The 16,702-nt window shown below is 49.1% G+C and overlaps 1 protein-coding gene and 1 non-coding gene across 2 annotated transcripts in view; both read right to left on the bottom strand.

Annotated features, from left to right (window-relative positions):
* ADCY9 (adenylate cyclase 9) overlaps nucleotides 1-10,133 on the bottom strand; it is a 120,002-nt gene extending 109,869 nt beyond the window's left edge. Inside the window, exons 1-2 of the mRNA XM_042922948.1 lie at nucleotides 10,051-10,133; nucleotides 8,037-9,772 (exon numbers count right to left, since the gene is read on the bottom strand). Of these exons, the coding sequence (XP_042778882.1) occupies nucleotides 8,037-9,729 (1,693 nt within the window). The 5' untranslated portion in view covers nucleotides 9,730-9,772; nucleotides 10,051-10,133. The remainder of the gene's footprint in view (nucleotides 1-8,036; nucleotides 9,773-10,050) is intronic.
* Nucleotides 5,475-5,638, bottom strand: LOC122210376. The gene has a single exon (XR_006198028.1). It is a non-coding gene; the product is annotated as a U1 spliceosomal RNA (small nuclear RNA).
* Nucleotides 10,134-16,702: the final 6,569 nt, after the last annotated feature.

The following is a 16,702-nucleotide window of genomic DNA, read 5'->3' as shown; positions in this document are numbered from 1 at the left end:
CGGCCACAGCACCGCCGCGGCACACACAAGTGCAACGGCGTCAAGAAGGGCACCCTGCAGCTGCCTGGGCTGCTTTTTGGATGGAACGTCATTTCTACTTGACCTACAAACTGTGGTCACTCAGACTAGCGTATCTAGCAGACTGTTCCTGAAAAATGAACAAAATGAGTCTGTCGCTTCAAGGAAAACAGCTGACAGTATTTGCTGCTGGTGACAAAATTCAAACTTTCAAGTGAAAACGAGGACTAGAAAGCTCCTCTGTGACACTGGGAAGTCAGCACCTTCCCGTATTTAAAGACTTTGCCTAGGCCAACATTTGGAAGACCTGAGTAACTCAAGAAACCAATATCTTCCAAATGACCAATGCATTATGTTACAAAATCATGCCTGGGTAAATATTCATTCCAAAATAAGTGGGGTCTCGGGGCACCTGGCTAGCTCAGTCAGTAGAACGTGTGACTCTCAATCTCAGGGTCGTGAGGTCAAGCCCCACGTTGGGTGTAGAGCCTACTTAAAAAAGAAAAAAAAAATGAGGTTTTAAGAGCACACCAAAAAACTGACCAATAGGATTTCAGATTCCATTTTGTAACTAACCTTTAAGAAACAACCACTTATTGGGTGTTGGTGCAGAGTCAAAGAAAAATATCCACAATTACCTAAAAAGGCTATTAAAACCTTCCTCTGTTACCCAACTAGGTATCTCCGTGAAGTCAGACTTTCTACACTTTCTCCAACTTACTGCAAACCAATGCTAAAGTAGTTAAGACAATCCAGCTGACGCACTTAAAAATGGTTAAACTGGTAAATTTTTAATGTGTATTTTAACAGTTTTTTTTTTACGTCAGCAGTTTCTTATTAACCTGGACATTTCTTTTTTTTTTTTTTTTTTAATTTTTTTTAATGTTTATTTATTTTTGAGACAGAGACAGACCATGAACAGGGGAGGGGCAGATAGAGAGGGAGACACAGAATCTGAAGCAGGCTCTAGGCTCCAAGCTGTCAGCACAGAGCCTGACGTGGGGCTTGAACTCACGGACCGTGAGACCATGACCCGAGCCAAAGTCGGATGCTTAACAGACTGAGCCACCCAGGCACCCCTAACCTAGACATTTCTTAATGGCAAAAATGTAAAACTACCACTCTTCTCACCAAATTTCTCTGACTTTGAAAATATAGTTAAATTGTTGGATCACTATAATGTATGTCCCAAAGTAAAAAAACATAGTACGTTAACTATACTGAAATTTAAAATAAAAATTTTTTAAAAGTTCTATTTTTGAACATGTAATTTTTTTTTAAGTTTACTTATTTAGAGAGAGACAGAGTAGGACGAGAGTCACTATGCACTATGCTAACAAGTCCTTTCCTTGAATCGCTCAGGGGACAGAGAGAGGACAAAGGGAGAATCCCAAGCAGGTTCCCCGCATTCAGTGCACAGAGCCCAACATGTGGCTCAAACTCGCGAAACCATGAGAACACAACGTAAACCACAATCAAGAGTCCAACACTTAACCGACTGAGCCATCCAGGAGACCTGAACTACAACTGGTTTTATAAAAATGTTATTTATATTAACATACGATGGGTATAATGGATTACTGTTTTGAATTAAGGGAAGGTTCTCTTACACATCTCAGTTTGTTTCAATTTCTAATATGATAAATATCAATAAGGCACATAAACAAGCCCTCTTTAGTTTCTCCAGTAATTTTTAGGGGTGTAGAGGGGTCCTGCAACCAAACGATGGGCTGACAGGCTCATAAGGTGGTTACAGCAGATCCTGCTCATCGCAGTCCCAGAACCCACCCCCCTAGCAAAGCTGCTCCTATCCCTCACTCCCTTTCAGGTTCTGCTACTGCCACTATCAGCACCAGTCTTTGGGGGACTGACCTTCCAGCCTATTCTAAGGACATAAGCTCTCTCCTTACCTCAGCAGAGCATGCGAGGCATTTTCTTACGAGCATAATACAGCAAATGTTGGAGAAAACAACAAAAACCTGATTGACAAGACCAACCGAGTTTTACAAAGTACAATTTCGCTAAAGCTGACCCAAGGTTGGCCACAGGTTGGCTTGGCTGGTACAGTCTACCAGGGCACGAATAAGACTGACGAATGTCATTGCCTTATCCAGCCTTCCTAGGGGAAGACCACCCTTGCCCTTGGCCCATTCCTCTGTCTGTGGTAGTCCCAGTGAATCTGGGAGGCACTCGGTTCCCTCACCTTCTGCATTAACATCTTAGCCTGGCCAGTCTAGAACTCACGTGGCAGTGCCCTTCCTTTTTGAAAAATTCTCACCTCCTTATAAAATTCCCTCCAAGGATGCTAGTTCCTGCTGGGGAAGAAAGGTCTTTAAGTGTCTCATACGCAAAGTATAAATGATGCCATGAGTCACATGGATGAGGAGCCTCTCAGTCTGGCTCTTTTCATGGTCAGCAGACTCTTCTCACCACCAGGAGAGGGGACCTGTGGAATTCTAATGATTAATGATCACTGTCTTATAAAAATCCCAACAGAAATACTGATAGTGAACTCACCAACCAAAAGAGGAAAATTTAGGCACATGCACACATGATAGGAAATCCACTGTTTTCTTTCACTGCTGTAATTATTCTTCCACAGAAAAATACACAGGTGACCTTGACCAGTAGGTAGAAACACAATCATTATTTGAACCAGGCTGGCTAGTAGAGAACTCTGAAATTTCTTCACTGATGCTATTTGCTTGTTTTTAATTTTCCCCTTAGTTCATTCTATCTGAAAAGATTACCCTCCTTCCTTCTTCATTCCACCTACCATTCACCAAACCATATCCTTAACTTTCTTTGCCAAAGGCTAATTCTGTTCAAAAGCTGGTCCTCAGAATTAACAGCTGTGTGCTCTTTGCTGGAATGCACAAAATTTGGCCTGAAGGAGCCTGAATAAATTGTCACCGGGGGCTGCCTGAGCATCAACTCCACAGGTGTTGGTTGCCTCCAATCCTGGATGTCAAGCCAAATTTTCTGCCCCATCTTATCTCTGCCACTTGCTATCCAAGAGCCTAGGTTTCAACGCGCACAAGACAGCCCGCTCTAGGGTGCAGGTGAGCACAGGCTTTCTCGTGGACGTGACTTAAGAGTAGGCACTGAGCTGTCAGCTCCAGGCTAGCTCTACAAGTGGCAAGGGTGCGAGCTGAGGTGGGAACAAGCTGTCCAGGCCGTCAGGCAAAACAAGCAGTGCACCTGAGCAAGCAAACTGCACCTAAAACTGGCACCTGGCTCTCACATGCCAGTGGGCAGGGAGCTAGGGGCCCAGACTGCCAGTTTGGGCTAGCCGTGGGCAAAGGCTAAAAGCAGAGTGCCTCAGCGCCACCCCTCCCCCATCAATTTGAGGAATGGCCCCGGCAGGAGGCCAGACAAGAACTCTTCGAAGTGCTACCTATTAGCACTTGGGGAAGGTCTTGGTCACTGGCGCCAGTGGGGAATTATCTGCTCGAATGCTCATCAACAGATCTCTCCCCCAGCTGCTCCATGAGCCTCGAAAGTTGGCTTGGGAGGAAAGTCTTGTTTTATTTCTGCATCTAACCACGTGAAAGCTACCGGACACTCCCTTTGTAAAAACATGATCTGTCAATCTGGAGGACTGAGCGCCCCGTTTTATCTTCCTAATATTTAAGAAGGGAAAATCAGACATTGTAGACATCTTCTGACAGTTTCACCTTCTGTATTTGTGATTCTCTATGACAGGAAAAAACAGCAGTTCCAGAGAATCAATCCTCCTCATCCTTTTGGCTCGTGGCCCTCGGCAGAACAGAACAGCCAGCACCCCTTTGGGCCCAGTGGTTTGTCCCAGATGGTGTGAAAGGATGCATCTTCCTGTCACTTTGTACCACACTATTTCATCTTGTCTTTAATAATAACTGTCTCTCACTTTTTGGATCATTTCCAAAATCCTATTCCTGTGCTGAAAATTCTTTCAACCTTCTCTCTCAGTGACTGGCCACCCTGTCTAAAAGTACACACACACACACACACACACCCCATATCCTCCTTTTCACTTTATGTGTTTTCCTTAAAACTTAACACGAAAGAAATGTTTTACTTATTTGCTTACTGTCTGACTGCCCCGTTAGAACAGAAGCACCAGGAGGGCAGGAATTTTTGTCTGTTTTGTTCACTGCTGTATCCCCAGCACCTAGAACTGTGCCCAGCACAAAATAACTTATTTGTTGAATGAATGAACATGCCAGGGATTCCTGGCCTGTTTCATATTCTACAACTCAATTTTTCATTCTCCATTCATTCCACAGAAACTTCAAAGGTCTCACTCATTTCTGACTCCAAACAGTCTCCAGGTCAACTCCAGAAACCTGAAAGGCCACTTCCCATTCAAATAATCCAGACTCTCATCTCCTAAATTGTCTGTTTAAAATGTTCTACCAAGTTCATCCTATTACTGAACATATCTGTTCACCACCTCCATTGCCACTGTCACTACCTTGGTTAAGGCTACTATCCACCCTGCCTGGGACTTACTGAAACAACGCCCTAATCTCCCATCTCATACCTTCCAACCTATATTCCCTAGAACTGAAAGAGTAAGCTTTCTAAACTTGCAAATTAGATCACCTAAACCTCCTACCTAAAGCCTACCAGTGGCTCCCCTTGACCTACAGGATCGAATACACACTCCTTCCCATGTGACCCAAAGCCTTCCTTGTCCTAACGAACTACTGTACTTACAAATGCTCAACCCACCAAGAAACACAATCCTAAGCCTTTGCCCATGCCACTCCCACTCCACCGAATGTTCTTTTATCCACCTGGAGAGCCACCGCTCGGTCTCAAGCCCCACCTCGGTAGGTACACCTCCATATAGTGCACACTCTATATTTAGAACTGTAAGCTTCCTGAGGTCAGGAACTATCGTGACTCCATCTGTGCACCCACAGCATGGGACGTAAGAGCACAAAGAGTTTCAAGGAGTGGATATGCAGAAATAATCAAAGTCCACCCTTCCACAAACGCTTTCAGATAAATTACAGACCAGGAGCTACTTTTCACACTGCTAGTTTTCGAGTGCCCCATTCACCGATGTTCATTTCTACAGAATCCTCTACTGGGGATTTTTAACCCCATTATAAAAACAGGGGAGCAGAGGTAAAGGTTAATGCCCAACATTGTAGAGAAAATATCTGCCACAAACTACAAGACAGGCTAAAAGAAATTGTATTTGGGGTGCGTGGATGGCTCAGTCGGTTAAGCGTCTGACTTTGGCTCAGGTCATGATCTCTCGGCTCACGGTGTCGAGTCCCACCTCGGGCTCTGTGCTGACAGCTCAGAGCCTGGAGCCCGCTTCAAGTGTTGTGTCTCCCCCTCTCTCTGCTCCTCCCCCATTCATGCTCTCTGTCTCTCTCTGTCTCTCAAAAATAAATAAAAGTAAAAATAAATAAATAAATAAGAAATTGTATTTTATTTATTTTATTTTGTTTAAAAATAAGAGGAGAGCGTGAACGTAGTCCCCCACTACCACAAATTATGCAGTCAAGTTTCCCACATTTGCGGAAATCGAAGGGGTCAGCACATCCGGAGTGCAATGGGTAACTCTCATCCTGGAAAAACCAACTTCATGATCATGGTATCTCCCCTGTCAGCTAAGTATAGAAATTTTAAATATATAACCTTAACCTCATATATAAAAAAGGTTTTCTACAAACCGTGCTATCTTCTCAATTTAGCACATTTGTACAATGACAGGAGAACACTACAACTTCAAAAACAGACAGGAAGTTGTGTAGACATCCTATATTACTGGAGTCCTGTCCACAAAGGTTTCCAAAATGAGCTGAATAAAACAAAAATCATGGTCTCAGGAAAACAGTTAGAGGAGGGAATACCATATGAAAATATCACTGTTTTAACTAAGCCTTCTATCTTTCCCTACCTCCCATCCAGGAGTAAAACTTTTCCCTATAGATGTACAGTGTACAGAAATTGAAAGAAAAAAATTAATTTACCAAATTTACACTATTTGAAGTTAAAAAAATTCAAGAAACCCATTCTACCATTTTTTGAGACCCTTGACTTATAAATTGAAAATAAAATTACCCATAAATTAACAAAAATGAGTACTGCCAAAAAGTCAAAGACTTGGCGGCTTCCAGACATACTTAATGATGACATCTGTTTTTATTTTTGATATTTAAGTAATAACACTGTTCAAACTACCACTTACAAAACTGCTATCGTTTTCATAATGTTGTACAGCACAACTCCATTCCCTGGAATCTGTCCCACAGCCCCAGAGGACAGAGCCTGCAACACTCAGACCCTAAAGATGTCCAAGCGTCGAGCAGGGATTACATCCACACCGCACTCCACCGGCATCTTTAGACTCTGAGAGCGGGAATCCCTCTCCTACAGGGAAAGACAACTGCCATGGCAGAATCTCTCAGGTAAACTGTGAAAAGTAGGGTCTAATCTCATCAGTGTAGGTAACATTGAGAGCTCTCTAGGCAAGAGGGAATCATCAGGTGAAAATATTTCTCTAGTATACCGATAAATTCTTCAACTCCTACAAAATTAATAGAATAAAGAAAAGTCAGAAGGATAAAGCACTCTTGCCAGTTTACAAGGGAATGACATGGAGAACTCTAATCACAAGCAGAGAAAGAAAACCACCTACTGTGTCTGATTGACACTATTACTTCCCCCATCTCTGACTTGAGCTGTTACATCTCCCAAGGACTCTTTCCTGGAGCTTTTTACTGCGTGATCACGCAACGTGTGGGCATCACAACACAAGAAGCTTTACACATTTCGTCTTTTTAAAAAATCAATGTTATTTTCTCCACATACTTCCAAAATACGGGTTCTCCACAGCCCAGAGATCTTAGTAAAACATAAAGACTGTTTAAAAAAGGGAGGTGGGGGCGCCTGGGTGGCTCAGTCGGCTAAGCGTCCGACTTCAGCTCAGGTCACGATCTCGCGGTCCGTGAGTTCGAGCCCCGCGTCGGGCTCTGTGCTGACCGCTCAGAGCCTGGAGCCTGTTTCGGATTCTGTGTCTCCCTCTCTCTCTGACCCTCCCCCGTTCATGCTCTGTCTCTCTCTGTCTCAAAATAAATAAACGTTAAAAAAAATTAAAAAAAAATTAAATTAAATTAAATTAAATTAAAAAAAAGAAAGAAATAAAAAAGGGAGGTGGATGTGGGAGTTAGGTGTTTCGAATCCTCACTTTCGGTCCCACTTGCTTATAAATCACTTCCCAGGTGTAAACAAAATTTTTGTCCTATGTGAAGATAATAAAAATTAAAAAGCCCATTGAAAATAACAAGAATAGCAGTAAAAGCTTCAGACAGAGACAGGGACCAGGTACAAATCGGGAGGGGTTGGGGATGGCGGGGTTCTAAACACTGCTCTGGGCGTATTTGTAAAATGCTGTGGTCTATATGGTAAGACAAACACCATGATCAAAATGAAAGTTGAAGGGTGAAAATACATTTTTAAAATGAGACTAAGGCAAAAGCAGTGTGCCCTTGGGGGGGGGGGGTATATAATTCTATCTAATTCTCAAGAGTCATGCAGGGCTAGGCCAACTTCCTTATTCCAGCCAAGTGAGGCCTCAAGGCGAGAAAGGTTTTATTCTTCACATCTTACACGTTTTGAAGGGACTGGGAGGCAATCGATGAACACAGACAATCTATTAAAGTACTTCCAAGTTCGGTCTGCTTTAGGGCTCCGAGAGCCTCTTACACTCATAGGACCTGCCCGCACAATTTCAGAAACAGTAACAGCTGACTGGCAGGATACCCATTTCCAAAGTTGTCCTCCCTCCTAAAGGTCTCATCTAGGTCAGCTCTGCCACAGTGTGAACAGATCTGTGATATCTGACTCACCAGAGGAAAAGTCTCACCAGCCCTGAGATGCCCCCACGGTGAGGTGTCCTGAGACAACTGATCTGCCTCCAGATACTGACACTAGAAAAAGATTGTTTGCTTTTTATTTTCCCCAACACAAACAGGACCGGGGAGGAAGAGGACAAGGGAAAGAAACGCACATACCTTTCAGCTGATCAGCAACAACGCTCTGGCCGAGCCGTTCAGTCACCCTCCCGTCTTCCATTTCGTACCGATCATCTAGGTATTTTGCAGTGGCCTCAGAAATGTGAACCTTGCCGGCAACTCCCAGCTGCTCCATGAGATTGGCCAAGTTCACATCATTGGACCACACATCGAATTTGAACCTCCTCATGCCCAAAATGCCACACAAGACGGTCCCCGTGTGAACCCCGACACGCATGTTCACCATCTCTTTCTTCTCCTGGCAGAACTGCTCGATGGCTCTGATCATGCCCAAGCCCATCTCAATGCAGCAGTAGGCATGGTCAGCCCGGGGCTCTGGACACCCTGCCACGCAATAGTAGCAGTCTCCCAGGGTGCTGATTTTCTCACACTTGGTCTCTTCACACAACCGGTCAAAGCGACCGAACAGATCGTTGAGGAGACCCACCAGGGCGTGAGCGGACTTATTGGCACTCATCTTGGTGAAGCCCACGATATCTGCAAATAAAATACTGACTTCATCGATCTGCTGCATTTTAAAAGGGCGGAACGCTATAGGGGCTTTCTGTATGGAAGACTTTTTCTTCCTGTTCTTGGGGCTGGAGGTGGCGTGCCTTTTGACAGAATTCTCGCTCTCCTCATCCCCCTGTTTCATCAAGTCATCAGCTATGATTCTTGGCATCACAGAATGAATCATCCTCTCTTTCAGGGCTTTTTCCACTTCCAGATCCTTTCCGTGCATAATTGACTGTCCCACCTTGAGAAAGGTGCTCCTGGATCTCACCTGGGACATGATGAAGAGGTGGATCCCAATGGCGTGAATGCAGACGTGGAGCAGGGCTCTGCTCAGCAGCTCCCAGTGTGGGGCCCCTGCTTCGGGTGGGGGAAAGCAGTCTTTGTCTCGGAAGTGATAGCCAAAGGTCTCAAAGAGAACAGAATAGGCCACTCCCAAACACAAGCTCAAGTACAAAGGTAAGTGCATGACGGTGTAGAGCAAAAAGAGCACTTCGATGCACATGGAAAAGCTCCCCACTTGAGACAAACAAGTGTCCGTGGGCTTGGTGGCGAGGGTGTGATTGGAGCTGTCAACACGTCCTGAGAGAGGCGTCAGAACCTGAAACTGGGCAGCCAGGGTCAGGGCAAACACCAGGAGGGTGAGAACCAGAGAGGTCCACACGTAATGCCGGGCATACACCTTGGTGAAGGTAAACAGAAAAAAGCCCCCACACACGACGAGGAAGCACAGAGCAGGGGCTACCATGACAATCAGGCGGGACCGCATGTGGACCCCAAAATAGATGCTCCACAGAAGGCAGGCGAAGCCGATGTAGAAGAGCGCATACCGGAAGCGGCGCCGGGTCTGCGGGAAGCAGCGCTCCATGCAAGCCTCCTCCAGGTTCACCGAGTCGAACTTGGGGTCCCACCACCGGCTGGAGGCCCTCTCGAACAGCTGGGGCAGCTTCTTCTGCCTGCGCAGGCGGCCTCCAGCGCCCACTCTCCGGGGGACGCCCGCCGAGTCCCCAGAGCTGCTACAGCTGGAGGAGATGCTGTATTTGCAGTGCTTGGGGTGGCTGTTGGAGGACAGCTGCTTGGGGTTGATTTTGACCCTCACGCTGTTGCTGTCTCCGCTGGAGTCACAGCTCACCTCCGTGCTGTGGTGCCGCAGCAGCTGCTGGTGGGGCGGGGAAGCCATGTTGCCGAGCGCTCAGGACCTTCCCGGCCGGGGTCACCGGTACCTGTCGGCGAGACGACCAGAGTTACACCGGCATTTATCCCTACACGGGCACACACTGCCCTGAAGGCCACGAGCTCTGCCAGCGTGCCCGGTGGTGGCCCCGGCGATCTCCTCGGAGAGGCACCATATGCTCACAAAAACTGCGGCTAACGTCTAACCGGGGCTCGCACCGTCCCGCCCCGAGGCTGCCCGCAACACTCGGGGAGGACCCGGCAGCGCCGGGCCGGCGGGGCGGCGGCGCCCCCCGAGCCCCCCGCGCCGCCCGCCCCGCGCACTCGCCTGCTCCGACCGCCGCGGCCCCGGACGCGAGTCCTGCCGAGCCCTCTCACGCCGCCGGCCGCTCTCGCCCGCGCCGCTCTCCCGCCGGCGGCGGCGGCGGCGGGCCCCTCATGCCGCGCGGCGCGGCGCCTCCCCTGCGTCAAAGGCCGGCGGCCCCGCGGGAGGCTGCGGGCCGGCTGCGAGCCCGCGGCGCTGCGGCCGTCCCCCGTCGGCGCGGCCCGTCTAGCGGGGCCTGCTCCCGGCCTCCGGGGCCGGCCCAGCGGGCGGGGATGCCCCGCGCCCCAGAGACGCCGGGCGCCGAGCGCAGGGCGCGGCGGGCGCGGGCCCCTCAGCCGGCCGCCCTGCGCGGCGCTGCGGCAGAGCCCGCTCCTGCGACGCCGAGCCGGGACGCCCGCCCGCCCACGCCCGGGGCGGCCTCCCGAACTAGCGACGCCGCCGCGGCCGCGGCCGCCGCCGTGCCCCGCGCTGCCGCTGCCTCATGTCGGAAGAGCCGCCACAGCCACAGCCGCCGCCGCCTCCGCCGCGGCCGCCACCATCTCCGGCCCTCTCCCCCTCCCCCTCCCGCTGTCACTGACAGACTCGCGCCCGCGCCGCCCCTCGCCCCGCCGCAGCGCGCACGCGCGGCCCTCGCACGCCGCCGCCGCCGCCGCCGCCGCCGCCGGGCCCAGGGCACGCGCACGGTGCGCGCGCCTGGCCGGCGGGGCTTGCGAGGCGGGGGCGGGGCGGGCGCGCTGAGGCTCCGCCCTCCAAGTCCTCCGCCCTCCGCCCCCGGGACGACGCCGTGTCCGCGGGCTCTCCAGGGCTGCGGGACGTGCGGGGGTTGCGGAGGCGACGGGGTTCTGCTGCACCCGTTTTCCTCCCGGCTTGGGACCCCAGGTCCGCTGGACGAAAACCAGGGGCTCCTGCTAGTTAAGGGACGGACGGGGCGCGACGTTTAGGAAATCAAAATGTTCGCCTCGCCGTCAGCACACCCTTTTGTATAAATGCAAGTTCGCAACTATTGCATTTGCCGAAAAGGAGGTACCCCTTCCTCTCTAAGCAATAAGCACGGGCCCCGGGGGCACCAGCCCCTCCTTTAGCTTGCTTTCCCGCAACCACTGCAGTCTGAACCCCAGGCTCTGGTGCTGGGGGAAGGGGGTTTCGGGCCTCAAGGGGGGGCCACCAACGGCTCGCTCTTCCAGCCCCAGAGACTTTCCTTTCCCCTGCTTGGGTCCTCTCCCCATCCTCAGCAACAACTGCTTTTACCCTCCCACAAATGAAACTTTCAAAGGAGTCAGCTACCCAAAGCGCAGAACTATGGTGGCCTCCATGAATATTACCGGCAAAGTGTAAATACAGTCCTGTACTCCCTAGTGCACCAGTCCTGCCCGCCCCCCACACTTAGTACCTGCTGTCAATCACAAGGGTTTCTCCTCCTTCCTTCCCTCACTTTCCAGGCCCAGCCCAGGGCCCACGCCAGGTTTCACAGTTGACTTAGAAAATAAAATGTGGTCTGTTCACATAATGGAATATTATTCATCCATAAAAAAGAATGAAGTACTGATCCATGCAGCAACCTGGATGAAATTTGAAAACATGATACTAACTGAAGAAAAACCAGTCAGGAAAGACCGCATATTGCATGATAGCATTTCCATGAAATGCCCAGAATAGGTGAATCCATAGGCGGAAAGCAGGTAGATAGGTGATTGTCAGGAGCTGGTGGTGATGGGAATGGGGCTTGACTGCTAATAGGAAAGGGGTTGCTTTTGAGGGTGATAGAAATGTTCTGGAACTAGATGGAGGTGGTGGGTACACAACACTGTCAAGGTACTAAATGCTCCTGAATCGTACGCTTTAAAATAGTTTGGTAAATATTATGTTTCATGTATTTTACCATGATAAAGATAAAAGAATAACAAAAGTAACACAACATCATGACTGTGATATTCCTGCCAAAAGGACATAACCTTGATCTAACCACCAGAAAACATCAGGCAAACCCACGTTGAGAAATATTTCTTCCAAGTAATTGGCCAGTAATCATCAAAAGTGTCAAGGTCATGAAAGTCAAAAAGTGAGGAACTGTCCCAAATTGGACTAAATGGAACATGGGGTCCTGGTATTGTGAATGTCATTGCATCATGCCCATGTTAATTTCCTGGGTTTGATCAGTGTACTCTGATTGCATACAGCTTTTACATTAGGGGAAGCCTGCTGCAGAGTAAAGGGGAACTCTCTAGTATTTTTGCAATTATAAGTCTAAAATTGATTCAAAACAAAAAGTAAGAAAAAGTTAAAAATAAAACCTTTCTTGAGCATCAACAGTGTGCCAGACAACTCTGATGTATTCCATTTTTACAGATGAAGAAACAGATTCAGAAGAGTGCGTTGCACAAGCCAGTAAAGTAAGATAATAATAGTAAACTTACCCTGACTGAACATGTCGTAAGGGCTAGAAACCACTGGATGCTTTCACTTGTGACCTATTTGGTCCTTACCGCAACCCTATGAGGTAGATGTTATTTCCCTATTTCAGAGATGTGAAACTGGGGACTGACGAGTGATGTGCCCACAGTCACACAGTCTAGGGACAGAGCTCAGACTCAAAACTGGGTCTGACCCCAGAGGCCATGGTGCTCTCAGTAGCCCTGGCACCACCCTCTGCAAGCCTCATGGTGGCCCTTTACCTGCCCCACCATCTCCCACGCCAACACACCAAGCTGGACAGGAAGCCCTTGGAGACCGTGCTGAAGGTTTACATTTCCCCCATTTAATGCAACCCTGCACTCCTCAATAATCTGAAAGATCTGTGTGATTTTCCTCCCTTCCCGTAATCATCTCAGTCCACCCACCATTTGTGGTGACTTTGGCATTTGTAAATTAATTAGTCATGTCAGATTTCTAGATGCGGGCATGATTTTAGATCATGCCCACCTTCCTCCTTCTCTCCCGTATGTCTTCTGGGAGCATTTGGACAGCATTCTCTGTTGTTGAAGCCTGTATACTGCCAGAGCCTCCTTGATCTCTAGGTTAGGGTGTGAGTCATTCCATAAGCCCTTGGGATTGGGGATAATGTTCCCGACACTATGCATTAGGCCCTGGGTGTCTAAAGATACACTATCTGTGTCTTCAATGGGCTTATAGTAGCTGGGAAAGAAACTGGGAAAGGCTGTGGGTTAAGAAAATGGAATCATTTTATGTGAGGGAGAACGCTACAAAAAAGGTTAATCATGCTCTCCTAAAACCTGCAGTAGAATCGCTGGAGAGGGGTGCCCGGGTGGCTCAGACAGTTAAGCATCCGAGTTCGGCTCAGGTCATGATCTCACGGTTCATGGGTTCGGGCCCCGGTCGAGCTCTGTGCTGACAGCTCGGAGCCTGGAGCCTGCTTCAGATTTGTGTCTCCCTCTCTCTCTGCCGCTCCCCCACTGGTGTCTTTCAAAAGTAAATAAATGTTTTAAAAGAGAGAGAGAGAGAGAGAGAGAGAGAATCACCAGAGAGCCCTGGGCCCCTTCTCCTCGACCCCCAGACAGCAGAATGCTGCTTAATACTCAGCAGATACAGGACAGATGCAACAGCTTTCTCAAACCGTCCAACCAACTTGCTGCCAGAGCTGTAGGGTTTTCTCTCTGTGATGCGCAGAGAACTTCCACCCAGATGCACTGTGAATCAGACCGTGTCCACACAAACTCTACCCGAGCTTTCGGCAAGTGTTGCCAGCCTCGTCATATCACCCTCGCCCTCCTCATACACACGTTCACCTGACCTTCGAGGACGTCGGCTCCAAACTATCTCAAGCTGCACAGGGTGACAACATGCCTGGCTTCGAAATAAACAGCACACAGACGGAGCTCTGGCCATTCTGCTCATGCTGGTCCCTGAGGCCTGAGCAGTGCCCACGTTATTTCTGGTTATCGGGTGGGCAATCATCTCGGAGAACCACCCACTGGAAGGTGGGATTCGTTGCTCTCACCCAGTCAAGCGTCCCAAGCCGTAGTTAACAAGCTTTGAGTACTTTTTCTCTCCCGTGGTAAGGATGAGTGTGTAGGAACAGACCCACATTTTCTCCCTCCAGCCCACTGGCTGGCCTCCTCACGGGCAGAACGTCACATGTCCAGGCAAAGTAAAAGAAGGCTGATTAGGGAAGATCACCAAAATCTCTGGCAGGCTCTACTATAACCCAGGAGTCTTCAATCTAACCATCTATATCAATTCCAAATCCTGCCCTGCCTGGTGCATAGCTCAATAATGCCTAGTGAGGGGTGCATGGATGGTTCAGTCAGTTGGGCATCTGACTCTTGATTTTGGCTCGGGTCATGGCCTCATGGTTCATGGGTTCGAGCCCCGCATCAGGCTCCTCAGTGTTAGTGTGGAGCCTGCTTGGGATTCTCTCTCTCTGTCTCTCTCTCTCTCTTAAAATAAATAAATAAACTTTAAAAAAAGCTTATGGAATGAATGCACATGGGAATTGTAAGAGAGGATGTGTGTGAAATAGTTAAGCTCTTGGTTGCTTTTAATAACCAAAATAAGTAATATCTGATGCAACGCTTGTGAGTTTAGAGCTCTCTCCACCTACATCTTAGAGTAGAGGCTCTGGCTGGCACCGAAAGCTGAAATATGTGATGGGCATATTTATGACCCCATGGGGCCAGGGAGAACCAGCCCAGGGGCAATCACATTTTCTAGTAGGGAGCTGGTTGGCTGACCCAACAAGGTTGATGAAGAGAGGATGGGGAATTCTGGGTAAAACCTGGTGAGTGTCACTCAGATTTGCAGCCTGGCCCAGCTCCTGCTGGACTGTCACTTCCATCCCATTTCATGGGCAACGCTAAGGACACATGGCGTAGGTGTAAGAAAGACTGCCTGGGAGCTGTGCAGTGGATTGAAGAGCACCCCCGCCCCATTCGTGTCCATCCAGAATCTCAGACCATGACCTTATATTTGGAAATAGGTCTTGGCAGATGGAATTAGTTAAGATGAGGTGCTACTGGATTCAGATGGGCCCTAAATCCCGTGACTGGTGCCCAGGACACAGAGACACGCAGGGAGAAGAAAGCCATGGGGAAGACGGAGGCAGAGATTGGAGACATGCGTCCACAAGCCAGGGAACCCCAAGTGTTTCCAGGAGCCACAGAAGCTGGAAGAGACAGGAAGGAGCCTCCCTGAGCACCTCCAGAGAGAGCTGACCCTGCTCATACGTCGAGTTCTGGCTTCTGGCCTCCAGAACCGTGAGCAAATACAATGCTGGTGTTTGAAACCACCAAGTTTGTCGTGGCAGTCCCGGGAAACTCCTACAAAGTGTTTCATCACCTTCTGCAAGTGAGGGTGCAATGGGCACTCCAGGTGACCCCTCTGACGGTGCAGACACAGAAGATGAACGGCAGGAGGGACTCTGCCCGCTTCACAGCAGACTAGAGCAAACCTCTAACATCTTGAGAGCTGCAGAGCTGCAGGAGACCCCGAGGCCACACGGGGGGTGGAGGTCAGCCCTGACCAGTGAGGTAAGAAAGAGGAGGAATCCAGTCACTTCTGTTTAGAGAGTCTCTAGGAGCGCCTGGAGGGCTCAGTGGGTTAAGCGTCTGAATTCGACTCAGGTCGTGACCACACAGCTTGTGGGTTGGAGCCCTGAGTCAGGCTCTCAGGGCCTGGAGTCAGAGCCTGGAGCTCTGACCACTCAGAGCCTGGAGCCTGCTTTCGATTCTGTGTCTCCCTCTCTCTCTGCCCCTCCCCTGCTCATGCTCTGTCTCTCTCTCAAAAATAAATAAAAACATTAAAAAAACAAAAACTGACCAGAAACTCAGGGCAGGTGGTAGGACTTGCCAAGAACAGGCTTCCCTTTTGCACTGTGCTTCTCAGCCCAGCTACTTGCTACAACCACTGGGATGCTTTGAACACTAATGACCTGACCCCAGCCTCATAAATTCTGATGTAACCATTTGGGGCTAGGAAGGAGTATAGGAGGGCATTTCAAACCTCCTCAGGCGATTCTTTTTTTTTTTTTTAAGTTTTATTTATTTATTTTTGAGACAGAGAGACAGTGCACATGAGTGGGGAGAGGAGAGAGAGTCCCAATCCACAAATCGTGAGATCATGACCTGAGCCAAAATCAAGAGACCGGTGCTCAACCCACTGAGCCACCCAGGCACCCCCTCCCCAGGTGATTCTTTTTTTTTTTTTTTAATTTTTTAAGTTTATTTATTTATTTTGAGAGAGACAGAGAAAGCAAGAGAGAGAAAAAGAGAAACAGAATCGCAAGCAAATTCCGCACTGTCAGCGTGGAGCCTGATGCAGGGCTCGAACTCATGAATCTCGGGGTCATGACCTGGGCCGAAACCAAGAGTCAGACGATTAACCGACTGAGCCACCCAGGCGCCCCCTCCCCAGGTGATTCTTATGATCATTTACTGCCTTAGAATGTTGTAGTTGGGACATTTTGTGGGGGACCCCCTCCCATGTCAGCACTTACAAGTGCCCTTCCCTGGATTAGTCAGATTTTCCAGAGAAGGCTCTTTAAGCCTGGCTTCCACTCAGCTGAGAAGCAACAACGGCAGGAAAACTGAGGGTTCAGTATCTAAACCTTCCCTTAGCAAAACACTATTCCGGATGGTTCTGAGCTGTGGGACAGCTGCTGGCTTTTACTCAGGAGCCTTGCTAGGACAGTCATGTGCATGAT

This window comes from Panthera leo, chromosome E3 (assembly GCF_018350215.1).
Source record: "Panthera leo isolate Ple1 chromosome E3, P.leo_Ple1_pat1.1, whole genome shotgun sequence".
Taxonomy (NCBI): Eukaryota; Metazoa; Chordata; class Mammalia; order Carnivora; family Felidae; genus Panthera; species Panthera leo.
The sequence above is the reverse complement of the archived record's forward strand: the minus strand, read 5'-3'. Positions and strand labels throughout refer to the sequence as shown.